The sequence below is a fragment of the Lathyrus oleraceus genome, chromosome 5 (assembly GCF_024323335.1).
Source record: "Lathyrus oleraceus cultivar Zhongwan6 chromosome 5, CAAS_Psat_ZW6_1.0, whole genome shotgun sequence".
Taxonomy (NCBI): Eukaryota; Viridiplantae; Streptophyta; class Magnoliopsida; order Fabales; family Fabaceae; genus Lathyrus; species Lathyrus oleraceus.
In genome coordinates this window covers 559,878,520-559,906,369 of record NC_066583.1, presented here as the reverse complement: position 1 = coordinate 559,906,369, position 27,850 = coordinate 559,878,520, and the positions used below count along the sequence as shown (strand labels likewise).

The 27,850-nt window shown below is 34.4% G+C and overlaps 3 protein-coding genes across 4 annotated transcripts; 1 reads left to right on the top strand and 2 right to left on the bottom strand.

Annotated features, from left to right (window-relative positions):
• Window positions 1–5,088: 5,088 nt before the first annotated feature.
• Window positions 5,089–10,810, bottom strand: LOC127086403 (ADP-ribosylation factor GTPase-activating protein AGD5). Its single transcript, XM_051027162.1, has 11 exons — window positions 10,554–10,810; window positions 9,539–9,597; window positions 9,261–9,351; window positions 8,476–8,530; window positions 8,273–8,363; window positions 7,946–8,171; window positions 7,113–7,338; window positions 6,530–6,708; window positions 6,157–6,390; window positions 6,008–6,066; window positions 5,089–5,460 (listed from the first exon to the last, which is right to left on the bottom strand). The coding sequence occupies exons 1-11, from the start codon at window positions 10,602–10,604 to the stop codon at window positions 5,307–5,309; spliced, it is 1,425 nt and encodes a 474-aa protein (XP_050883119.1). The 5' UTR covers window positions 10,605–10,810; the 3' UTR covers window positions 5,089–5,306.
• Window positions 10,811–11,168: 358 nt separating this feature from the next.
• LOC127086402 (uncharacterized) lies at window positions 11,169–12,016 on the bottom strand. The gene is made up of 3 exons (XM_051027161.1): window positions 11,747–12,016; window positions 11,537–11,642; window positions 11,169–11,446 (listed from the first exon to the last, which is right to left on the bottom strand). The coding sequence occupies exons 1-3, from the start codon at window positions 11,930–11,932 to the stop codon at window positions 11,358–11,360; spliced, it is 381 nt and encodes a 126-aa protein (XP_050883118.1). The 5' UTR covers window positions 11,933–12,016; the 3' UTR covers window positions 11,169–11,357.
• An 11,750-nt stretch (window positions 12,017–23,766) lies between these two features.
• LOC127086401 (uncharacterized) lies at window positions 23,767–26,411 on the top strand. 2 transcript variants are annotated; one of them, XM_051027160.1, is made up of 7 exons: window positions 23,767–24,421; window positions 25,103–25,180; window positions 25,511–25,545; window positions 25,653–25,708; window positions 25,822–25,917; window positions 26,018–26,117; window positions 26,206–26,411. In XM_051027160.1, the coding sequence occupies exons 1-6, from the start codon at window positions 24,011–24,013 to the stop codon at window positions 26,071–26,073; spliced, it is 732 nt and encodes a 243-aa protein (XP_050883117.1). In that variant the 5' UTR covers window positions 23,767–24,010; the 3' UTR covers window positions 26,074–26,117; window positions 26,206–26,411. The 2 variants fall into 2 exon arrangements, with proteins under 2 accessions (XP_050883117.1, XP_050883116.1); XM_051027159.1 differs by having other exon boundaries at window positions 26,018–26,411.
• Window positions 26,412–27,850: the final 1,439 nt, after the last annotated feature.

Genomic DNA, 27,850 nt, shown 5'->3' with positions numbered 1-27,850 from the left:
TATGACCGTTGAAGCCGGAGCGGTAGTAAACCAAGTTGGATACTGAACTTCATTCATCGCAGCTCTTGTGGGCCTGATTTTTATCATGGCCCACTGATAAAACCCACCCAACCGACCATTTGAATGGGAAGCATTTTGACCCGTGTGAAACCCCCTCTTTTGGTCTATTCATTCATCACATTAAATTACATCAAACTTAAAAGAAGAAAATGAGCTCTTTTCATTTGGACGCTAGCCAAAAAAATTATCATACTTTTTAAAACTTAATTATCTATATATCAAATAAGTTTTAAACCACTTAATGTTAATGTCGACGAAAAAATATATGCAGGATGTGTGTGATAAGTGAAATGTTTGATAATAAATACTTTATAGGTCAAAAGCGATAGCGTATTATGAATGGTTAGTTACAATTTTCCCCAAACGCCTACCATAGACAAATTACGGTATGGTCCACTGGATTTGCTGTTTCACTAACCAAAACAAGACAATGATCATCTTCACCGAATGCGACACATATGCATACTTTCTTTTATGTGGTTATGTTTCATTTGAGAGTTGTTTCATACTGTCAAGCGAACACCAACCTCTCAATCAAATATGGTTAGAAAATTTTGGGTTTTGCCTTGTAATATATTTAATACAATAAAGAACTCACAGAGTTCTAAGCACCACGACCGTAAGTTTAGATGACTGTTGTAAAATTGATCTCTTATATGTTTTTTTATAATGGAAATTTATCTCTTAAATTGCACCAAAGTCAGATATTGTTATCGTATTGAGTTGGCTAATTGAAAATGGGAACGAAGATGATATTAACAAATTAATGGAAAGGCCAATGTGTTTGCAACAACAATTCATGCTAGAAGATATTACCGGCTCTGTCTTAGCTGTTTATGACTTAAACACATTTTTTAGGTTTGAGGGAAGCTATTTTAAATTATGGCATAAAAAATATCTTTTTTTTTAGTTATAACAAATGTTATCCTCTTGACTCAAAACACGTCGATCGATTTGTGGGTGAAACAGATGAGCAAGTTGCAAATAATTAAAAAAAATTTTAAATTGCACGATAGGTTCTACCATAAAAATTTGAATGTTATAAAGGTATCAATTGATTACTTCATCTATGTAATCAATTGGTTCTATTTAAAAAAATATGAGATACTTTAAAAAAAAAGATATTCTCTCCGTCCCATATTATAAGCAAATTTCACCTTTCTAGATTTATTAAATAACTAATGTATCTAATCTATATATAGACTAGATACATTAATTATTTAATAAATCTAAAAAGGTGAAATTTGCTTATAATATGAGACAGAGGGAGTATATGATACTGAATAAATTGATGAAAAAATATATAGTAATCTACTGCTTCAAATATGATATGGCTGATGATATAAGACTTACTTTCACAAAATCTAGAAGATATCTCATGATATAATTATTGAAGATACCACTTTAGATGAAAAACTTTAAGTAGATGTTATAATTGATAAATTGATCGCCTCTTGGAAGATCTCAAAAATTCTCTAAGACACAAAATGAAAGAGCTATCTCTAAAAGTTATTATAACCCGTCTCCATATAAAGGAGGAATCTTGAAAACAAGATGATAATAAATAAAAATTGTTTCAAGTAATACAAAGAAATTCCCAAAACTTGTTATGAAGGCAAATGACAAAACTCTAAAAAATTAGAACCACGTTATGAATAAGAAGGATTATAAGTATAAAAAATGGTTGATATGTGAGCATACGAAGACTTGAAATAACAATAGAGTCGTCATCGAAATTTATTTTTTAAATGGAAATGTCGATAAAACCATAAAAGAACAAAAAAACATGGTCGTCACAATCAAATTCAGTTCGGGAGTCGATTATGCGTGAGGAAAGTATTAGCACCCCACATATCCGTTGTACGAAATGGAAACCATTTAGTCAGCTTTACGAATATGAGTGTCGGTGTATATTATTTGATTTCTTCTAATTAATATAATGTGTGGAGAAAAAAAAACTAAAAATAAGTTTTTTATTAAGGTGTTTGATGAGACGTTGGATCTCACTCCTACGTATTTTCAAGTGCAATGGAAAACTCAAAGTTACGTAATTATTTGTACCAAATGGTTGTTGGTTGGTCGATTTTAGCGAATGATGTTTAGGTCGCATTCAACAGTTAAGCGTTGCTAATTCGTCGCGCAAAGGCGAAATGAAGTGTTTGCTTGTATTGCGTTTGAATGAATAAAACATCATTCGTTTGTAAAAAGTTTGCTTAGTCATGCTGAGGCAAAAAAATAGGTTTGACGAGTTGAAGTTGTTTTTAGGTGGATGACGAATATTCGAAAGGCAAGCTCTACAACTTGTATCCGAACACGTAGGGGAGAAAGATGCCTACGTCTAATTAATCATTTTTCATCTGATTTTATGATAGAATATGTGAGGTGAATTGAGTCATAATTCCTTAACGGAAGACAAGTATTCCAAAGGCAAACACTACTTATTGTGTCCCAATACTCGGAGAAAAAAGTGGCCTACATCCGATTAATCATTTTTCGTCCATGAAAGAATGAACCAAATTCGGTTAATTATTGTGTTTTTTGGCAGGAAAACGAGCATTCAAAATGCAAGCTTTACAATTTGTATCCGAATACCCGAGGAAGAAAGAGGCTTATGCCCAATTAATCTTTTTTTCATCCATTTTTTATTAAGAAAAGAAGTTTCCAAGTTTGATTAAATTTTGAGAGAGTGACAAGTATTTGTAAGGCAAGCTCTACAGCTTGTATCCAAATACTCGGGGAAGAAACAAATCTATGCTTAATTAATCATTTTCACCCGATTTAATTAAGAAAAATAATTGAAGTCTATTTGATTAAGCGGAAAAATGACTTAATGTTATCAAGTTGAAAAAAGTTTGATTTCTTATTTGAAAAAGATTTGAGATCGAAGAAATTGTGAAAATGGTTTTAGATTAAATTGATAAAATGTGGAAAGTATTCGATTTTGTAAAATAAAATAACAATATAAAATCAAATAAAAGAAAATAGTAAATAAAGGAAAATAAAAAGTATGGGGGTGCAATTAATTTAGGAGGTAAAGAAACGAAAATAGAATGGACTTAAAATCCAATGAAAATAAAGCAAGGGATGCCCCTAAGAAAATGGGACGTGGAGTGGCTCAATAACCAAGTGTCTCGTACCAACTGGGGGGTGGGGGTGCTACAAAAGGTAAAAGGGTTAGAGCCTAAGCACAAAGGAGCCCAATAACTGAAAAGTGAAACAACAAAAACAAAAACAACAAAATAAACTTTAGATCAATCAGGACCATCTGATTTAGATCAGATGACTTATATCTCATCTCTCAGACCTCTTGATAGATTGAATCAAAGCTCTAGGATTGAATCTAGTGGTTATCATGCTAAGGACCATGGAGATCCACCGGATAGTGGCATGTACCGATCCCACCATCTGGATCCAGATCCCATTTAGCCACGTGTCCATAGACCACCAACAACAAACAAAAAAAAGTAAAACAAGATCAGACGGTGGAGATTGAAATTGGAAATTCAAATCTCTCTCTCTCTTTCTCTTTCTCTCCCTCTCTCTCTCTCTAAACGATTTGCAACAACCACATTAAGAGTTTTTTAAAGGATGATGAGTGTTCGGAGGATCGAGAACTACATCTCGTATCCTAACCCTCGGGAGCTCGTGACCTACAACACCTTTCCTTTTCATCCTTATTTGCGAAAAGATGTTAGATAACGATATAGGATTTTTTATTTTCATTTGAGAAAATGACTTGATGTTAGATCAAACATTTTTATTTACGTTGCGGAATGGTTATGAAAATTGGATTTTGAAATGGAATGATGGTGGAAGTTGACTTTTAAAAAGGAAACTCGGTGTTGACCAAGTATTTTTATTTTTAGAAAAAAGGTTGATTTTATTTTGTCAATCATTTAATTAGTTCATTTTATGTAACTAAAGGTAAAAAATAAAAGCAAATAAATAAATAAAAATTACAATCAAAGGAATGGGGATACATTTGTCATTTAGGAAATAATTTAAATAAAGATAAAACAAATAATAATAATACTATAAAACCAACAAATCAAAATAAAATCAAAACAAAAGAGAAAATAAATAATAGTGCAAACATGAACATGGGAGCGCAAGCCTATGTGTGGGATAAAGAAACATTATGGGTCTAAAGCCCAATCTAGTAAAAACCCTAATCATAAAATAAATAATAAAAACATTACAAAAAAAAAGAAAAAAAGCTGGTGTTGGAAAAAGGGGGTGTTACGCCCTATACCCTCTTCATTCAAAACTTGTTTTTTATTTTATTTTTAAATTCAAACAAAACAACCAATCAGATTGCAACCCGTAGCTTGCTTTTATTATAAAAAAGGAAATAAAAAATACTTTTTCAATATAAAAGAAATAACTACGGACTGTAAATGGAGTTCGAACACCGAAAGTTTCTAGATTCAAAATAAACGAACTCGATCCGAATTCAATTCAAAATTTCAGGTAAAAACCATTTATGGAATCATGTTTAGAACTATCTTAGGAAGCTATATGGGCTTTAGGGTTACTTAAAACAAGTTGGAATCAACCTTTTTGAAAAATTATACATGAATGTGAAGAATGTAACACCTCTCTTTTTTTAATTTATTTATTTAATTATTTAAATCAGCTTTTATATAGGTTTGATGGTATTTAAATCTTTAGTATTCATATACAACGTTTTGGATTGATAGAATATAATTTTAATTATTTAATTAAATAATAGAATTAAAAATATTAAAGAATAATGAGAATTATTATTATTAAAATACAATTAGAGTAATTATTTTTTAATAAATAGGGGAATAAGTGAGGCCATTGTGGAAATCACTAATTGAGAAAGATTAGATTTCTAAAAAACAAAAGTTAACAGAGAATTTTTGGGATTAGTATATGAATACTGAATTTCGAAAAGAATAGGCCAGGAGAATATGTGTTTGAATCCATATTAATTATAACCAGTAAAAGAATATTTGTTGAAACCAAACACCAAAAGTATGTATAACCATTTGATAAGAGAGATAGAAGCAAATGTAGGAATATATGATTAATATCACTTTTATTGTAAAAAGCGAATACACCTTCTGATAAAAGAAGAAATGACCCGAGACACGAGTAAAAAATCTGAACTAGCTCTACAAATGGTTTACAACCCACGGATTGGCCAAGGGAGAAATTGAAAAGAAAGTGCAGTTCCTGTAATTTTCATCTAATCTTTCTATTATGCTACATGACAGCCATCATTGTTTCGCAAACATCCCGTTTGTTAAGGAGGAAAAATCATATTCCTTGGCAGACTTGGAAGTGGTTGACGGAACAGGAGTTGACTGAGGTTTACTCACTCCCATTGTCATCATACCATTGACTGGACCAACTTGCCCCATACCATAGAAACTGCAACAAATGGAAACTTGTTTAATACAAAAATCAAGATAGAAGGTTTTCAGACAATAAATGCAATTGAGTTGATGTCGAAGGAAGTAACAAGATAGGACAGATAATAACATAACATATAGAACAACTGAATTGATGCAAGAAATTTTCAGGCAGTTTGTAGATTAATGCCCTGTTTACAAGATGATCTTCATTAAAAAAAACGTAATATGGTAAATTAATGGGAAGCTGTTCAAACATGTGTGTGTGGTGTGGGAGCGGCAAAAATAGTATTTGATTCAAGTGAAATGAAAATACGTAATGAAAAATCTAGCTTAACGGATGATCTATTTTTGACAATCATAATGGTTTGGAACAAAAACATAACCCCAAAAATAGTCTTTTGGAATGACAGGATACGAGTAACGGAAGATTTAGCACAAATATAAGCCCAGGTTTACTGAGCTCTGTGGAGCAAGAGCAGGTAATATTTGCCAAAAATTACTATAAGTTATCCAATCTGATATTAAAATTAAGTTGGCTTTATGAAGACTAACTAATGGCATACCCAGATGGTGGATGTTGAACAGAGTTCCCAGCTGGATGTGCTGGAGTCATGTTCCTAGTCTGATCCAGAGAGGCAAGAAATAAGTTAGTCACTAGACACACAAACATATCATTCATCAATAAAATTTCTGGCTTGCTCGAGTCATTTACCTGCATAAGTTTCTGCAGCTCTCCCTGAGCATCCATAGGCATTACTCCAGATATTGGGAATCCAGTAGGTGGCCAATTTTGGACAGAAACATTGGAACTCAGTTGTTGTATGCCAGTAGGATACTTGAGATCGACACCAGTAGATTTAGAAGCAGCAGCCATTAGAAGAGACTGCTGATGTGCTAGCATGGCAAGCTGTTGTTGATGCATTGCAAATGGAGATACAATGTTGCTCTGCAGATATCCAACAAGAATAGAAGAACTTATATATTTAATAATAAGTATTAAAGCATTGATTAAGCAGAATAAATTTCAAATAGAAAGCAATTCCACAATCTTATCCAAACCTATTAAAGCATTGATTCATACATACCTTCTCAAAGAGGCTCATTATATCATTTTTCACATCTTTCTGTGGTTTCGCTGGAGCTAAACTTGGTGTCACAGAAAATGAATCTTTAAATAGATCCTCAATTCCAGAAGCAGACTGAGAAGTACTCTCAACTGCATTTGGTGGACCAGTTTTCTCCGCTGTTGACACCTCTGCAGCAGCTGAAACAAAAATAGCAATGAAATTACAACCTTCAAGTCTGTTTACCTAAACAAAAAATTTATATTTCATTTTCTTTTTTCAATTTTAAGTTTTAACACAACTCGTTTACTATTTCCAAAGATTTGTATAGGAAACATTAAAAACAGTTTTCCCCCTGATTTCCGGTTTTTCTGAGCAAATATTTTGAAACAGAAAATAAAGTTTAAACAAAGTGACCATTTTTTAATTAGAAGTAAAAACAAAAAGCATATTGTCAAAGTGAACAGGCCCAAGTTCTTCACAACACAATCAATAGAGGCCTCTTCAAATCTTCCTAAACAAAACGCCGAGCAACATTTTTAATGTGCTTGTGTAGAATTTATTTTTCCCTTTTTCCTTTTACTTTTTAAGGACACAAACATACACTGAAAGCCTGCCCAGTTATTATCATCAGCAGTAGCACCAGCTGCTTTGGAGCCATTTGCATTTGCATCATCCATGGACAACATGTTGAAAAGGTCCGTAGCATAGTCTACTTTGGGAGGGGTACTTTGAGCTGTGTCTATAGAAGGCTTTGAAGTTACAGCTTGTTGTTGCGGGGGTACTGGTTTCACTTTTTCGGTGTCTTGAGGTTGGGGAGCAGGAGTTACCTGTTTATAAAATGATTATTTCATATAAACGCTAATAATCTCAAAATTTCAAGTAGAAAAAGGGAAGAAATTTCTTTGCTACTGAAAAAAATCTAGAATACCAATTGCTCATAACAATATAATATGATGTTATCTATCATAGCATATGCAAAATTGTTTTATTATAAGACTCGGTGTAATCTCCCCTCCAATATTACTTCCATTGCCAAAAAAAGTAGCATTTCATGACATTAACAGGCATTATAAATGGAATACTCATGTTATCAAGGTTTTAAAACCAGAACCGGACAGTAGGCCTGTCAAAAATAGTTAATACAGTATTAATATTTATGTTAGTACAATGTTTAATCAATCATGTTATTGAATATAAATAATTATACTTAATATTTAACATGTTCAACTTGAATACATTACTTTATACATACTAAAATCACAAAACAAATATTATTTAATTACTACCAGTTCAACCACGGTTAGACCATTGAACCTTAAATCAGTATATTCTTCAGTTCAACATCCGGTCCGTTTTTCAGAAAATTCCACATAATGTAACATAAGATGCACATAAGAAGAGGAAAAAATGGTTCACGTATAAAATAGCAATTACCTGCTCAGGTACTTTGCGAGGAGCAGGAACCCTACGTCTTGTAGCAGGAACTGCATTTGATGGCTGGATTTTCTTCCTTTCCTCAAAAGTATTTTCAGGAACAGTGGCGTATTCATGTCCACTTTTTTCTGCAGGCCTCTGCCATTGTGAAGGAGACTTATCTTCCCGTAGTCCAGAAGGTGTTCTTGAATTCCCATCCCTTGGAACCCATCTCTTCTCTTCATACCTTTAAATATATGCAATAGTTGAAATCATATGCAAAAGACAAGATGCATACACTTTAAACAGTACAAGTATGAATTTAGCCAGAGTCTTGGGGTTTATTACTTTGCACGAATGAAATTTTCAATTCCAACCCTGTCGTAGTTTGGAGGTAATTCTGCTTCCCAGAAACTATTGGCTTTATCGTTTCCCATTGCTGAATAGGACCAAAACAAGAAATTCTAAAATAATGAGTTGATTGTATAATTAATAACATCAACCAAATTCAAATTAACTGCAAAAGATCAGGACCATTCAAATTCCCTTACAATGAATGAATGCAACTTGCTCTGGAAGCCAAGTGTCAAGAGTTGCAGAACGAACCTGACAGGAAAGCCATACGTTAATAAACAATAAAGAAACGCCTCAAGTAATTGGAACTTTTAGAAAGTCTTTAATCACTATAAAAGCCAACATTTAGGACTTAAGAGCCATACTTCAGTAATTCCCATGTCAACTTAAGTTAGTACTAATACTTGATTTCGAATGGAAAAGCAACAAAATCAGATTGAAAAACTTTGGCAACAAAAAATTATTTAATTGCCATAAACACTGCCAGAGTCCCAGTAAAAATAATAATAGTCCTACTATAAATTAACAAGTGAAGTCCCCACAGAAGCACAGTTTACCTCTAAATATACAACGAGTCAGCGACTATATATTTTCTCACTAGGTGGGGTTGGCTAATAATATACAAATAAAAAAGAGTCGATTTCCTGTTAAACAAGGAAAATGATATTCAATCACAAACCATCTGCTTCTTGATACTAGCAAGGGTTTTGAATAAGCATGATATAAAAATTGCAGAGGCTATCCAAATGAATAAGCATAGATTAGAGAATCAACACATTCAACTAAACACATTACAATTACGGCAATATATGTGCCGAGCACATAAAGATAATCATAATACATATCCACAAACTACTCAGTAATATGAAGACTATATCCACAAATGACCATATAATATGGTTATCCGCGAATCTCCCACACTTTTGATATTTCACAGTATGATGTACATTACATACCAAGAACAAAAGGAACATAGCATCACCTTTGATATATGTACTCCCAAACTTCTATGTATTCCTGAACATTGCATGCATATAAAGATGCCAAGATTTACACTGGCCCATCTCGGAGCTCTGCAAAGTAAATTATTATATAAAGTTGAGTGCATACTGTGAATAGTAATAATAATAATAATAAATCTTGGAAATGAAAAAAATGCAAAGGACATCCACATTTTATGAACCAATTTGTATCTATTTACTTTATTAATTACTGACATGAGATCTGGATAGGACCATTCAGATCCAGATAAATACATACTTAGATTTGCAGTCAGCACATTCCCGATTCTCGGGTAATTTAAGCAGTCCTTCCAGTATCTACATATTTGAAGTAAAAAAAAAACAGAAAAATGTAAGCCAGAGAGAGAAAGAGAAGGGAAACAGAAGATGTGACAAGGCCTAGAATTAAATACGTTAAGTAAAGGGTACAATACTACAAGTTAATATAGTTCATACATTGACAGGAATTAAGGATCTCAAATATCAGTGACTGCAAGGAAAACTTTTTCTCAACCTGTTAAACTGGATCCATCTTCATGTTGGGAGAGAGAACCAACTACGAAATATGAATAATTCTTAAGGCACAAGTAAATTTTTCTCCTTTTCCACACAAAATATCAATGAAACAAGGCATCCCAATTTAATAAAAAAAAGCCAGAAGATCCTCGCAATGTTTTATCCTTTCTTGTCATCAATATTTATGACTTAAATCCCTCCCTTCAGTCATCATGGATTAAGTCATCCTTAATATCCCAAATTTACAATTACTCAAACAAACAAAATGAGTGGAAAACATAAAGCATTGGGAAAATATATTTGTTTTCCTTCAGTTATATAAATGCAACTAGTATTTCTGATTTTCAAATATTGATATAGAAAACACAATCAAAATGAAAACAAAAAGTCTTTCGCAAACTAGATAAACCTAAGTATCCAATTGTGCATCAGTAGAAAAGTATCCAAACTACAAATTACAATATCGTAACTGATTAATCCTAACAAAGTGAAACACTATAGATCAATCAACCTACCAACTATCAATAAACGAACATCAGAATCAGAGTTCATGAACAAGCAGATTAAAATCAAAGAAAACTACGCATTTCCAAACAATTCCAGTGAAAACAAAAAGTATCAAATATACATTAGAATACACAAACACACACTAGACCAGAATATAAAATAACAAATCATACAATAACGGATTCAAATCGAACGAGTAAGGATTAAATTCATGGAAATTACGAAGACAACAGAAAGAGTAATTACGAAACCTTCTTGTGCTTGGCGTTAAGCTCTTTGGTAACGTTGGCCTTTCCGTTCATGGCGATTGGTTGAAGAAGAGCAACAAAGACGAATCGGAGAGGGAATTAGCAGAAAGCGAAAGCGAGAGAGAGGAGGAAGAAGAAGATCCAAGGTCAAATTGGTCTTTTTGTGCTCTTTCCCCTCTCTCTATCGAACTAAGCTTTTCGTCTATGGTCGTTAGTGTTATTAAATATGATAAAATAGTGTTCGCAAACTCACAACGCACTCCTTGACTCTTTTTATTTATTTTATTTATTTAACATGCTTTTATTTTGTCACCTTTGTTTTCTTTTTGGCTGGACCACACGCTTATTAAATAAGGACAAATTTTATTATTTTTATTGAATGAAAGGACAAATTCATTTACTATCCGGATCCGGATCCGGATCCAACTTGATTCACCACTTCAAATCAATTGATAAGTTCATTAGTTAAATTTGTAAAATTAGCGTTTAAATAGTATTTATTAAAAAGAAATGACACAAAAAAATCCATATTTTTAATTAACAGAGAACCATAATAAAATGTAGAGAAAAAGATTATAAACTATAATGTACTTGAAGTAAAATATAAGAGTAAATGAATCTGTTTTAGTCATGCGAACTAGTTCTTTCACACCAGATCAAAATGAAATATTACAACAAGCATAACAAGAATCAAGAGTGTTCTTCTGGACAGTATATCAACTAATACATGATGATGATGATGATGATGATGATGGACTTAACACAGATCTCATTCTTCTATCAACTTTGCCACCATCATCAGAATTCTTATGTGTATCCACATTTAAAAAGTATAATGTCTTTCTTATTGAAATATAAATAAAAGTGGTAACCTGCTTCACAGGATACACACGACCCTGCAAAAATAAAAGAAAAAAAATAATACATATTATAAACCAAATGTGCCATTCCTAAGCATATAACAGTAACAAGAAGTAGTTAATTACCATAACTGCTACCAATGATGCAATGCCAAGTGGGGCCAAATCTCCGATCAAACTCTGTCTTTATCTCCTCGGCAACTCTTGCGTCCAAATAGTACCTCTCAAAAGCCTGGTTCAAGAAAAGTTCAAGACTTTACGAAACTAGACACCATGAAAACCAAAACCCAGAAAAAAAAATCCAAACGAAAACCGTAAACGAAGGAAGGAACTAACGGTGGTAGCTATGTCAAATGCCTCGTTTTTCATCTCGTCATACAGACGCTGATTAGCGGCGCTTCTCTCGGGGGAAACAGCTGGTGGTGGTGGTGGTGAGTCGGGGATGGGTTTCACCGATGGAGCTTCGGCAACGTTCTTCTTGTTCTTCTTCTTATTCTTCTTGCTCTTGTTTTTCTTCGCCATCTTTCTTTGTTGGGTTTTGGTGACAAGAGAGGAAGGTGAGGAGTGAAGAAGAAGATGCGTACAAGTGCTACTGATCAAGCTTGATAAGGCGGGAATATATATAGCAAATGAAAGTGAGAATGGTGTGAAAATTGAAATTATGAATTAGTTTAAAAATTTGTCCAATACAAAATAAAAATTACTGTAGTTTTGTACTTTTATTATTGATTATTTTTGGTGAGGTTTAGGCTTTTAATAAATTGAGGTGATTTACGTGGAAACTATTGAAAAGAAAAAATAATATATTTATTTAATTGAAAGTTAAATTTACATAATAACTAAGAAAAAAGAATATGTAAAATAAAAAAGAATATGTAAAATATTTTTATATTATGTATATTTCACCAAATCACATTTTTAATTTTAAAATATTGACATTAATAATTGAACGTTATAATTTTATTGAATGATTGTGTAAAACTATTTTACATTGACAGTGCATTATCTTAAATCTCGATAATTAGCCCTATATTGGGTCTAATAATACTATGTTTTAACATCCCCTCAAACTTGATTGAATATTTAACTTTCCAAGTTTGGAAACTAAACAGTTAAATAGACTCAGGTATAGTAGTTTCGTAAACAAGTCTGCCACCAAATTTTCTGAATTGATGGGCATGAAATGAATGGTCTTGGATTGGATTTTGTCTCGGACTAAGTGGCAGTCCCTTTTTATATGCTTCGTTCATTCATGGAGCGCCGAATTAGTAGCGTTGTGAATTGCACTTTTGTTGTCACAATAAATGGTGATCGGTTGAGGATGAGAAATACCAAGGACTTGAAGTAAATAGATCAACCATTGAGTCTCACATGATGTATTCGCCAATGTCTGATACTCTTCTTCGGAAGAAGAAAAAGATACAACAAGTTGTCTCTTTTTTTCCAGCAAACCAAATTGTTGTCAAGAAAAAATTGAAATCGATTGTGGATCTTCTAGTGATGGGGCATGCTCAACAATCTGAGTTAGTGAAGCTAGTAAGGTTGAGCTCAGAGTCTGATCTGAAATAAAAATCCGTTTATGGGGCACTTTTGAGGTACCAAATTATTCTATAAGTTGTGTGTAAGTGGATTTATGTTGGTACTGACAAATGTTGGCTTAAAATGCAAACAAAGCACACTATGTCAGGATGTGAGTGTGTGTAAGATACAATAGTTTACCTATGATGCTTCTAAACCGTGTAGGGTCTACAAACACACGTTCATGGATCTGATCTATTTTATGACTGGGGTCTATGGGGGTAAACGCACGTTTGGCTCCAAGAAGCCCAATATTTTCCAATAAGTCGAGGCAGTATTTATGCTAACATAGGGTGATTCCTTTAAAAGATCTTACAATTTCAAAGCCTAAGAAGTATCAAAGATAACTAAGGTCTCTGATGTTGAACTTCCTATCCAGAATGCTCTTGATAGCAGTAATATTATACATGTTAGTTCCTGCAAGAATCAAGTCGTCTACATACACTAGTATAATAGTAAAATCAATGTTAGTTTTTTGTGTGAATATAAAGTAATCAAACTTGGATTGTGAGAATCCAATGTCTATTAATGTATTAGTCAATTTCTGATTCCATTGACGGCTAGCTTGCTTAAGACAATAAATAAATTTATTGAGTTTGCATACCATATTTTTAGGCATATTAAGGCCAAAGGACATTTCATGTAAACCTCTTCCTCAAGGTCCTCGTGGAGGAAGGTCGTGTTAATATCTAATTGATGAACATGCCAATTGATGGAAGAAATAATATAAAGAAAAACTCTAATAGTTGTCATTTTGATGACATGACTAAATGTTTCTAAATAATTTAACCCCTGTGTTTGATTGAAACATTTAGCAACAATTATGGCCTTATATCTCTCAATGGTGCCATTGGGTAAAAATTCCAACTTTAAAATCCGTTTACAACTGATTTCTATTTTGTTATGGGTAAGAGTTATGATATTCCAAGTGTGGGTGTCATTGAGAGATTTAAGTTCATTAGTTATGGCTTCTTGCCAATTTGTATCAGTGATGGCAGAAGAGTAAGAAGAAGGTTCCTTAATGGTGGATATATTTAAATTTAACAACCTATGATGATGAGATAAATTATCACATGACAGATATTTAGAAAGAAGATAAGGATTTATACTTGTATTTAGGGATGACAATTTGACACATCCCCAATGGGAACCCGCAAATTTACCCATAACAGGTATGGTAAAAATCCACAAAAATAAGTACGGGTATGTGCTCGGGTAATTACCCATAAAAAAAGCGGGTATGGGCACCTTGGTACCCAACCCGTCCCATACCCGCACACTATATATTAATGTAATTTTATTTTTATTTATATATTTTAGTTTATATTATTATATAAAAATGTATGTCTATCAATTATAAGATGTATATCAATGTTAAGCCATTACATATTTAAAATAAGTGTTCGTTTATTTCAGCAATAAATTGTTTGAAGTTTTTTTAATGTTTTTAAAAACTTAAAATTATATGATATTTTATAATTGATCTATTTATTTTTAATAAAAATGCGAGTCACGGGTACGGGTATGAGTACTTACATATCCATAGGGCATGGGTACGGGTGCTAACTTTAGCACCCAAACGGGTATGGGCTCGGGCACGGGGATTTTTTTAAATCGCGGGTATGGGGATGGGTATTATAGTACCCTGCCCAAACCCTGCCCATTGTCATCCCTACTTGTATTGTAGGGTATAGAAAGGTTGGAGTTACCTGAAATGAGTGATCAATGGTAGTCCTGTAGATAGGAAGGGGGTTTAGAATTTCTTGTTGATTTTCCGATGTTGGTAAGATTGGGAGGTTGGTTGGTAGGAATGGGAACAAACTCAACTGGATTAGGATGACATGGGTTGGAATTGGATTCATTTGTAGTGGTTGGAGGTGGTTTATGGTGGGAAGATCAGTTTCTGTATGAGTTGGGGTGGGAGGTGGAGTATCACAGTTGGGTAGTCTATGGTATCATCAATATGAGGGTGGTATAAAGGTTGAGGTGTGAGGGAATGAGAGGGTCTAAGTTGTTGAAAAGAAAAAATATTTTCAAAACAAACAATATTCCGAGAGATGAAAACATTCTTATTGTGGACATCATATAAAATGGACCCTTTGACACCAAATTTAAACCTAAGAAATACACACTTTTTGGACCTAGAGTCTAGCTTAAATCAATGAACAATTTGACTACAAGCACAAACCAAAAAACCAAAAGTTTTAATGCTAGAATAATAAGGAATATCATTGTAAAGTAATGTAAAGAGCATTGATGAAGTAATTTCGAAGGTGTTATGTTAATTAAATGTACAACATAGGATAAAACATAAGACTAGAAAATTTAAGGTGTATGTGATTGGAATAGAATAACACGTATCACCCAAAGGATGTGTTGATGCTTTCTTTCAACCAACCCATTTTATTGAGGTGTGCTGACACAAGAGGCCTGATGATGGATACCTTAACTCGAATAATATGTTTGTAAATGAAACGTTGGTCCATTATCAAATATAATGGTCTTAATTGTTGTATTCAACTGAGTTTGAATAAAAGTGACAAAATATTTTATTAAGGTAGAGGTTTCAGACTCATTTTTCATCAAAAAAATACAGCAATAACGACTAAAATCATTAATCACAATTAGAAAGTATTTGTGTCCAAGTAAAGAGGGAGTAAAAATGCCCCCCTGAATGTCCATATGGATAAGATCAAGACATTTTGAAGTTTTAGTCATGCTATCAGGAAAAGAAAGACATTTTTTGTTAGTGTTAAAGCAAGTATCACAAGGATCATGGGATTTAGACCAATATTGCAAAGGAATTTTTTTATTGATGTGAAGTAAAGTATCATGAGAGGGTGACCTAGTCTATTGTGCCACAAGGTACATTTATTTATGAGGTGGTTATTGGGATAGGGAACATCATTATAATCACATGATTATTGAAATCAGATAAAATCAGATAGTATAAGCCTTGACGTAGTCTACTTGCATCAATCTTCATTAAGGTATGGGTCCCCTGTATGAGACAGTGAATAGATGTAAAAATCAAGGCACAATTTAAAGAAGCAGTGAGTCTAGAAACAGATGCCAAATTCGTAAAAAAAGATGGTATATATAAAACATCATGAAGATAGAAGTTATTAGAAAAATGAATGGAGCCAGAAAAATTGCGGTGACTGTGGCTCCATTAGGAAGCCTGATGTTAAGAGCTTGATAGGTTTAAGAAAATAAAAAATATGACCTGGAATGGCACACATGATCAGTGGCCTCAGTGTCTAACAACTAGTCATGTATCCCTAAATTTTGTATATTAAGCATCGAAGAAGAGATACCTGAAAGTGAATTGTGAGAAGTTTAAAGGTGTTGGATTATGCTTGCAGTTGGAGGGGAACTTTGATGAAGGAGAGCCAACAACGCACATTGTTGGTCAGCAATTAAAATGTGAATTTCCAAGGGTTGGACGATTTTGGATTACAGAGAACGTGTTTTGAAGGCTGGAGAGCTGAAGAATTCATGATGGATCAATGATTTCATGAACTTTAGTGATTGAAGACCTCTTTTCTTCCATTAATTTATAATGTCTATACTTTTTGTTTTGTTTTTCTTTAATATTATGAGTAGCTAAACCCCTCAATGCTAGTGGGTGTCCCTGATTCAAATTCATGATACAATTTTGATTTGAACCTTGTAATGACTTTGATTTGATGATATTTGATTTACTTGCAAATTGTTCTTTATGCTTTCTCTCTAAGACAAATTAAGTTTGATTTACGGTTAATAGTTAGACTGAACAACCATTATCAACGCTTAATTGTGAGTAGTTCATAGTAGTTATCACCTAGGACTAGGGATACCTTGTGGAAATCAGAATATTCTTGATTAAAATAATGCTTAATTTCATCTGTAATTCACTATGACATAGGGATTAATTTGAATGATTAAAGGTTTTCTTACTAAGGACTTGGGAGTAAACGCCTTTAAGAACCGGTAATCAGTGTTATTGAATTAAGTTGTTGCAATGTCAAGTTACCGTTGTCGATGAATCTAATCATACACCTTTTCTAGCATGTTCACTCATAATCTATTTTAAATTACTCAACTGCTTTAGTTACTCTCTCTTGCATTTTATTTTCTATTTTTCAAACCAACAATCCAAAACCCCTAAGGTTTTTGTTTAACTAATTTAGAACCAGAACTCTGTATCGTCAAGTAGTCCTTGGGATCGACATTTGAGGAAGTGGAATGTAGGGGTAAACAAGACTAAATCAATCACAGCAAGACTTGTTGCTAGGGACAAGGTTAATGGTTCTTTCTTAGGGGATTACACTAGAATATATGACTATTGTCGTGAACTGTTAATAGTAATCTAGGGTCAACAATTAAACTAAATGTTGAACCTGTTCAAGAAGGTGTTGACGATCAAAGACCCTTTTTTTAGGAGGTTGTACATATGTTATGCATCATGTAAGGAGTGATTCAAATTATATAGACATGTCATAGGTATGGATGAATGCTTTTTTAAGGGGCTTGTGGAGGACAAATTCTGGCAGCCATAGGCAGGGATCCTAATGATAAAATGCTTCCTATAGCATTTGCAATTGTAATATGAATCACTTTGAATCATTTTGGTGTTATGTAATGTATATTGAACATGTTTATGTAAAATGTCAATGTCATTTTGGAAGCTTTGTGGAATTCTGTTATGTCTTGGAGTTATGTAGTGTGTTATGCAAATCAATTTATGTGTTATGCAAATCATTTTTAGAATTCATGTTATGTGAATTGATATTGTAAATTGGTTAAGTAAATTACATGTGTCACATTGTGTTGACGGACTGGTTTATGAACTGATATTGTAAACTGGTTAAGTAAAACTGATATATTTATGGTCTGGTACAAACAATAATCTGCCAAACAAGTCAACTCATATTAAACTGATACACTATGTTACATACCAACTCATCCATAACAATATAGTGATACAAACTGATATTGCTAATTGATACAAACTGATACATATCAACTCATCCATACAAACAAATACATACAAACTGGTACATACTCCTAAAACATCATAAAAAACAATACACATAAGATTACAAGAAACATAATATTCCATGTTTTTTTCGACTTCAAGATCTTGTTCACTTGAGTTTTTCCATCATAACTTTCCCTAATTCTTCATTTATAACCATGACTTTTTCAAACTCCTTTTTTTGCATCATCAATTTCCTTTGCCATGCTTTCCAACCTATTCATCATAAATTGCCCCTTATCATCTCCCAAATCCTCATAGAACCAAATGAAAAAACCACACCCTCTTTGCAAGGATCCTTGAAAATTTCATATATGTATCAAAACGAGTTTATCACATTTGGGCATAAATCAAACTGAAATTAGGGCTTACCTTAAAATTTAGGCAACCTCAAAAATTCTTTCCGAAATTCTTATCAGTTGTTGCCATACGAATCACAGTTTTGTCTTCATAATGACATTTTGATACACATCGCAAGCTTGTATATCCACTAGATTTACAACTTTAAGAGTTCTTCTATTTCAGAAACGAAGAACATTGGTCGGACTACATGCTTCGAAGAAAACAAAAAAAACAAAGATGAAACGAAGATTAAAAACAAAAATGAAAACTCAGCTACCACATAGTTTAAATAAATGGGCGTTTGAGAAAAACAGACGAAAGAGACTCATATGCATCTATTAAAAAGTTAAAGGATCAAGGTGACACGAAAAAGTTTAAGGAACCAACTAAGGATATAGTTAAGAGACTTAAAAAAGATATTTTTTCAAATAATTATAATAAAAAGATGAAACTAGTTAAAATAATATTTTAAAGATAATTATTTAGAATTTTTTACGAAAATAACCCACTTTTTCAAGGAAATTCCCAAAATACCCCTGGTTTAAAAAAACCCCAAATTACCCCAATTTTAGGAGGAGTCGCCAATTGAATTGGAGACTCCTCTTAAAAATTGAAGGGAGTCGCCAATTGGATTGTCTAGGGCAGGTGTCCTAGCCAATCCAATTGGCGCCTCTGTGTAGGGCTTAAGACGAGGCGCCAATTCCATTGGAGACTCCTTCTAAAATGCTATTTTTTTGGTAAATGGTATACGTGATAGATAAATTTGATATAGAACCAATTGATATTAATAAAATTTGCCATTTACACAAAGAAACCTAATGGTGATGACCGGGATCACCTAACCGACCTCCGGTCCCACATCCTCTAGCTACCTTAACCCGTGGCCCTAACCCACGTTGATGATTCGGTACCGATGTTTGAGCATCTGAGGGCCCAGGAGCGTCACTACCAACTACAGGAGAAGGTCTGTTGAGGTAGTCAGACAAGTCGGCATAGTCTTCAGTATGCATCGATGGTGTACCTCCGTAGCTGAGCTCATGACCCATGCCAGAGAAGTTGGGATGTGGTTGACTCATTGATGGGCGACCGGGACGGTTGAAGGGAGACATGGGTGTGAACGATGCATCGAGGAAAGGTTGGAAAGGTTGTTGGGGTGTTTGGTAGAGATATGATTGTTGGATGTTTTGGTTTTGTGAGGTCTGGACTTCTTGGCTACGGTAGGAGGAAAGGTGGTTGGTGTTGAATGATTGTTGGGTGTTCTGGCTTAGGCGACTTTGGTAGGGTGATGGGGTGGGTGCGAAGCGATGTTGAGTCTCAGGTTGATGGTCAATTTGTTGGTGGTGGTATGGGGTATGCTCTTGGTATTGGGGTTGGGTGTATGGAATTTTTGGTTGTATGTTTGTGTGTTGGTTGAACGGAATGTTTGACGGACAGGGGGTTGTGTGTATCCGGTCTGACACTATTGTTGGGGGTTTGATGTTGAGGTGTCAAGTGTGTAAGTCATTTGGCGTGGGTCGTACAAGTACATATCCTCAGCGATGAACTGAAAACCAACCGATCTGTACCAAGCCATATAAGTACAACTTGGTTTTTCTTCAGTTGGCATGACTGCGTCAGTTAACACATGGTCATGACGTTGCTTCCATTTGCGACACTCCGATCTTGCGAAGCTTTGCCATGGTTTGAAGTTCCATTGCTCATTAACTTTGCTCAAATGCCATTCTCCTAGGCTAGCTAGGGGATCTGGGATATTTTGGGGGCATACCAAACTGCAGCTTTACACGATCACTGTTGTGCATCTCTACAGTTGTAAACCGTATAATCGGTGTGCATGCAGTCCATACGGCCGCGTCTTCAGCGTTGACTTGATGGTCATGATCCAAATTAAGGTATGGACGCCAAATAAACTGAAATGTAAAAGAAGATTGGATTATAGTCAAGGTAGAAGAAGTTAACAAAATATAACGAAATAATTAAGTTATTTTCCTTACGTCTGTCGATCGAAGGTGATCCAACAGGTTGCGATACTCAGTAATACAGTGTCTTGGACATCTGTTGTAACTTATACCACGTGCAGACCATCTACATGAAAAAGTCAAAAAATATTAGTTAGAGGTAATAATCTTTAAAGAAGTAAGTAAAGATATAGCAATTTAAACAACTTACTTTTGTGCATATGGAAATGTGAAAGGGTTGTTGTTGACGAGTGCTAGGGACGGTAGTCTTGACCAAACCCATGCTTGTAGCAAAACAGCACATCCAAAAAATATAGATGTGTCTTTATGTGAGTTTTTGCACAAGGAGCTATAGAGATAGGCTAGACAAGCAGATCCCCAAATGTAACTTCCTATTCTTTCTACATGTCTAAGTAAAGGTAAATACATAATATGCATGCTAGAACCATTACCTTCGGAAAAAAAGAGAGCCAATTAACAACATAATATAACACCTAGCTTTTATTATTCGATCATCTTCGGTAGAATGCTCATCTAAGTATAAACTATTATAATACGACTTAAGGCATGAAAGTAGTATACCTTGACCTCTTGCGTTATCATCTAACAAATCAGTCTCCAAGAGACCCATGCAAATTGAATTCGCATAGTTGGTTTTACCATTAACATCCTTACCTTCAATGGGTAGTCCCAAAAGCATGTAGACGTCTTCTAACGTCACGATACACTCACTGGTTGGGAACCAAAATATGTGTGTCTCTAGTCTCCATCTTCCGCATAAAGCTAGAATGAATTTGTTATCTATGGACTAAGACAAAATCTTGCTTATATGACCAAAATCGGCGAGTTCAACATAAGGTTGAATCATCGGGTCCATATGGACATATTCGTGGACTCGAGTTCGGAACCTTGATACATCCTATAAAAGAAAGAACAAAAAACTTGACTAAGTTGGTATGTTAAAATAAAAGGGGGTTGGTGAAGATGAAAGATAAAAAGTTAACAAAAGAAAAAACTTACTTATGTTGCGATATTTGCAACCGTTCCTCTATGTGATTCGCCCATTGTGAGGATAGACATTTTGTCGGGGGGTTTATGTAGATGAAACTACAAGAAGTTGTTGTAGATGAAATTGTAGAAGAAGTATTGTAGAAGAAGTAGTGAGAGTGATGGTGTGGAAGAAGTGTTGATGAAGTGGATGTATTTATAGGCAAATGGATGGGAGCATGAAAAGTTGTGCTTGCATGGTGTCTCCACTTGAATTGGCGACCATGTACAACCTTTAAGAGGGGTCACCATTCAAATTGGCGCCTCCATAGGGACATGCATGCAAGACCTAAGGCTGATTGCTTGGTTTCAAGGTCTGAATGCATGCTTTGACAAGGTGTTTCCACTTGAATTGGCACTCATGTGCAAGGAATGAGCGGGGGCGCCACGGTTTTTATGAGCACTAAAAACATATGTCCCAAGAACTGTGGCAATTATGGAGACATTGCCAGCATGATGCCAAACAGGACCTGTGCTACAGGTAATAGAATCTTTCACCGTCTCTTTTGGGCATTTGACCCGGGCATCAAAGGTTTCACATTCTATAAACCTATTAATTTAAATTGATGGCACTTGGTTATACGGAAAATACAAGGGTACTTTGCTCATGGCGGTTGCACAAGACGGCAACAACAATGTCTTTCCCATTGCCTTTGCTCTTGTTGAAGGTGAAACGATTGGTGGATGGGGTTTCTTTCTTCGACATCTCAGAACGCATGTGGCTCCACAAACCAATCTCTGTTTGATTTCTGATAGACATGCTGCCATTGAGAGTGCCTACAACAACCATGACAACGGATGACATGATCCTCCTTCTATCCATGTCTATTGCATCAGACACATTGCACAAAATTTCATGCGTGCTATAAAAGATAAGAATCTTCGCAAGAAGGTGGTGAATGTTGGGTATACTCTAACTCAACCATCATTTCAATATTATCGTGATGAAATTAGACTGTCTAATGAAGACGCAAGGAGATGGCTAAATAACATACCAGTAGAGCAGTGGACAAGAGCATTTGACAGAGGTTGTTGATGGGGCCGCATGACAACAAACCTTGTGGAATGCATGAACGGGGTATTAAAAGGAATTCGAAATCTGTCGATAACCGCCTTGGTAAGATCGACCTATTATAGGTTAGCTTCTATGTTTGCAACCAGAGGTGAAAGATGGAGTGCAGTGTTAATGTCCGGGCAAGTATTCAGTGAGTGTTGTATGAAGGTCATGAAAGAGGAGAGCATCAAAGCTAGTACACACGCTGTAACAGTCTTTGATCGTCATAGGCAAAATTTTAGCGTCCAGGAAACAATGGACCACAACGAGGGGAAACCAAATTTAACCTACGCTATTAGACTAAACAGAAGTTGGTGCGATTATGGAAAATTCCAGGCCTTCCGCATACCTTGCTCCCATGTCATTGCAACATGCGCTTATACTCGTCAAGATGCTTACAACCATTTATCTGATGTGTACAAGGCCGACACCGTCATGAATGTATATAATCAAAGCTTCTCGGTACTACCAATGGAGGATTATTGGCCTCCATATGAAGGTGATATTGTTTGGCACAATGACGAGATGCATAGAAAGAAAAAAGGAAGGTCAAACAGCACGCATATCAGAACATAGATGGATTCCACAGATAAAATGATAAGATTATGTAGTATCTGTCGTCAACCAGGACACAACAAGAACAACTGTCCCAATCGAGGAGTATCATCTAGGTCTTAAGCTTTTTGTAACATTGTATTTCTGTAACCTTCAATCATTATATATCATTAAGTTTTTGTTACAACGAGATTCACAACAAACATCAGTACAAAATAAACTATCTGAAAACAGAAATATTTCTAATTGATTACAACAATCAAATTGATGTCGTCTCGACCGAACATCATTTCCCTAACATCCTTATCAGTCTTCATTCGCACCCAACCAAAGATACTGTCAAGTCTCTCAATACTTCTAATTTTTTTTCCCTTCTGGTATTTTCCCATCTAACCAACGAACCAGCTCCCTCTTCAGTTGATCGAACATAGTGATGTTCCAGAACAACATCAGCATCTGAGCTTTGTCTCTCGCATAAATCACCTTTCCGTATCGGCGATGAACACCAAACATGATTGTCAAATGATTATATGAGATGTGAAACAATTACTCACACAACGCATCTATTTATAACACAAAAATTACATTTTAGGAGGAGTCTCCAATTGAATTGGCGCCTCCTCTTAAGCCCTACACAGGGGCGCCAATTGGATTGGCTAGGGACCTTCTCTAGTCAATCCAATTGGCGCCTCCATCCAATTTTTAAGAGGAGTTTTCAATTCAGTTATTTAAATCAATTTTTCTTTAAAGTTTAAAAAAAAATTCTATTACATTTCTTAACTTAACTTGTTGATGCCAAAGTTAGCAATAAACCAAAGAAGATAATGTAGAGTGATGGGTCACTTAAAACTAACGTGGCAACAGTTCCATGGATTTGGAGAAGACAAATTAGTAAGAAAAACCAGAGTGAAGTGTTCAGTTCAATTTCCGATTCTAAGTTGATAATTCAAATTTGATACTGCACACAACTAGAATAACATCATCATCATTATCATCAACAAGGGTTCTATTCTCACTAAGATTTCATTTTCCCATTTACAGTATTCTCCATGTTCACCCTTGTGCAATTCTCAATCAAATTTTCACACTTGAAACCCAATTTCAACTTCAATGATGGTGTATACCGGACACAACCCACTTTCTCTTTTTCTCAGTTTGACCCAAAGTTTACTTCTTTTCATCTGGGTAGCTTCAAGTTGAGAGCATACAGGGAGAGACGGTCCTTCTTGGGAGGTACAGTGTTTAAAAATGGGGTTTTGTTGGGAGAGAAAGGGTGCAAGAAGAAAAAGAGAGTGGTTTTGGTGAAAAATAATCAAGGGTTTGGATTCAATAATGGTGGTGGAAGAGATGATGGTGGCAGTGCTAGGATTTTGGGAAATCTTGCTTTGGCTATTGGGTTAACTTATCTTTCAGTGACTGGACAACTTGGATGGATTTTGGACGCTATTGTCTCCATTTGGGTATCTCTCTTCCCTTTTTGTTTGCTTTTATTGGATCATATTTAGTTTAGAACTAACTAGTTATCATTAAACTCCAACATTTTTAATGCTTTGACAATTATGCATATTAATTGTTCATTTTATGCTATTTCAATTCAATCTTGTTTGAGTAATCTATTTAAGGATATCATTGTCATTATTTATAGCTTAGTTGGATAATTAATCAGGAACAGTTCTTCAATTCCCTTGTGTTAATTAGCATCTAGGATCTTCAGCTCAACCTCTTGATATTAAATTGCAGTTGTGTTCCGGACTGATGCGGTAGCGAACTAGTTGGTCCTCAATCACCGCATGTTTACCATGATGTTAACCAACTGCAAAATTAATTTTTACTGAATGGATTTCGTAAAATTGATTCTAGTTAAAACTGAGTTGCACCTAAGGTGATTTATGTTTGGATAATTTATGTTAAAAGTGTTTTTATCAGTTCATTTGTTTGGATAGTTTTGGATCATGCTGGCTTTTGAATATGCATGCAATCATAGTTTTGGTGCTTCCTTTTTGTAAATTTTCAAAGAAACTATCTTTCTGTTCCTTAGTTCATTTTGTCTTTTAGTGAAGTTTTTCCTCCGAAACTAGTACATGTAAATTTATCACCCAACTGTTATTTGAATCTTCTCATTTTTCTTTATTCGAATGCAGATCTTTGTAGTGTTAGTACCGATAGTAGGTTTTGGTGCTTTCCTCTGGTGGGCAGGAAGAGATATAATGAAAGGCACTGTGAGGCTTCTTCAGAACTTAACTCTAAAGCTTCTTGCTCTTTCAACTTACACTTTTTAACTTCTGAGATACATTTCTTACAATTGGTTTATGTATTGCTTTTACAAACTTTCATGTTTCAATTTGAAGTGATTTTTTCCAATTTCAGAGCGAGTTTTGCTGCCCTTTGTGGTCCTATCGACCCGAGACATTAGTCTTTGTTGTTGCGCAAAAAATATCTAATTTTCACACGCAAAAATAGCTTTTTTATAATTTGGACTAAGTATTCTATTCTAAGGTGATTTGTGCCTTCACTGACTAGGTTTTGTTGTGTCTCTATTGTATCCGCAGTGTCCAAACTGTGGAAATGATTTTCAGGTTTTCAAGTAAGATATATTTCATGTACATCCTTATAAGCTACTTATATATGATTTATTTTGAAGTAGTTCAGATTGTCCATCTTTACTTTATAATGTCGAGTTATTTTTAACAGATCCACTTTAAATGAGGAATTGCAGTTGTGCCCCTTTTGCGGTCAACCTTTTTCTGGTAAGAATGGACATCTTCCATATATTTTTCATTCGTTTTTCTGTCAATATTAAGCTTAACACTTCCTATCCGTGGTTAGAAAATTAATCGAGACACCTTTGTTTTGATATTAGTTGATGGCAATGAGTTTGTAAAGGAATCTGTAAAGTTTTCAAACCAATCTACAACATTTGGACAAGCATTCGACAATTTCTCGCGTTCTAGAAATGGTAACCTTCACAAGGCTTGTTTAAATGCTACTTCTTCCCTGTTTTATCATCCCTTCATCTTTGATGATGATGCTGTGTGCCCTTGTTTCTGTTATCGCAGACGAGGATTCCGGTAGAGCAATTGATGTTGAAGCTGAAATAAAAGACGCGGATTGAGTCTTTGCTGAGTGTGTCCTTATTATTCTGAAAATATATTGTTGGTGCTGTTTCTTGCTCTAATAACTGTCTCTCTCTCTCTGTGCCACTAAATAACCTGTATGAGATTTGTAATTTTATCTCATTTTTCAGGTTAACTATGCTGAAGTGAAGTCTCATTCACTTTAGCACATACTAGAGGGAAGAGTGTAGTAGTGTGCAAGCATGTCAACACATTTTTAGATATGATAGGAATATAGTGAGTTGAGTAGCATTACAATTGTAATATAAGTTTTGATAGTGATGTTTCTCTTTCTCACATCACACATCTATTAACAAAAATGCGTCTTCAATTGTTATTTTTAAATTTATTCAAAAGAAACATCTTAAACATGTCCTCTACAAAACCTCCAGGTTTCTTCATGTATATTTTCTCAAGTCCTTCATATAAAATAGACGTTTTTGATATCAATCAATTTCAACTCAAAATTATATTGATTCACGTACCCATAAAGACCTTTATACAACAATTATTTACCATAAATAAAAGGATTTCATTGTAATAAATCACTCCACCGGAGTAAAACCTATTGCTAAAAGTCTTGCTTTATATCTCATTTCTTTAATTTCAAAACATCTTCCTGCTTTTTGAGAATCCACTTACAACTGGTTTTATTGGATAATGACTAAAATCTATCACCGAGTAATATTTTTTTAAAAAAACTATAAAATCCACATGAATTGTTATAATCTCAACACGAAAAACAAAATCATACTTGTTTATGGGAAAAATAAATAGCACTAACATAAAGGGAGGGGGATGGGTGCGCATAACATATTGATTGATTGGTGGATTGGTGGAACAATGCGTAAAATTGCAAAAGATAAAACTAAAATATTTAGAAAATATAATGAGAAAAGAGATTAGGCCGTCTTCGAGTTCTTTTACTATCTTTCTATGATAATTATGTCTGAAACGATAATGGTCTCGCAAAATATCAGGACTATTTTGACAAAATAGTTGTGCAAAATGTCTTGTTATACAACTCTCTTTGTTAGATTACAATCCCCCAATGGTTCAGGTGAAGTTTCTAATCAAATTTGTTTCAAGTGTACCTAAAGCTCTATTGACACTTGACCTTTTTGATGCTACTTTCTGAACTAGAGGAAACACGTCAATTTTTCCTGAAAATATCTCATTATCATTGTTATCAAATCTAGGTCCAGCGACTGCTACCAAAACATGACATTGCTAATAAATTTTTTATTTTTTCATGTGCGATATAGCTCATCCTCATTTTCAAGAAGGTAGTACCACTTTTCATCCATGTGGACAATATTATGCATAGACTTAAACTTAGGATCATGAGGAAGACTAGTTTCTTCACGCATGCATGTCTTTCATGTGTGGCTTTAGTGCATTTGAATGCCGACGCAAAGTCTCGTCTTTTACAAACTTCATTTGAATAGAGAGCATCAATATTAATGTCCTCGTCATGGTTAAAAATCCATGTTCAAATTCATTTTCACAATTGTCTTCTTCATTTGATGAACCACCATTTAGGCCCATAAAAGACAAGTTAAGGTTACTCGAAGAAGGATCATTTAGATTAATGGAAGGTCCTATGTTGCATTCCATCATTTCATTAACGTACCATGTTGCTATATATGGTGCGACATGTTTTTCTAGTAGCATGATATTAGTTTCAGCTTCGTAAAATTTGGAAAAAAATTCACTTTTACTCTTTTCTTTCAAATCTTGTGTCCGAGTATGTTCCATTCTTGGCACTCTAATTTC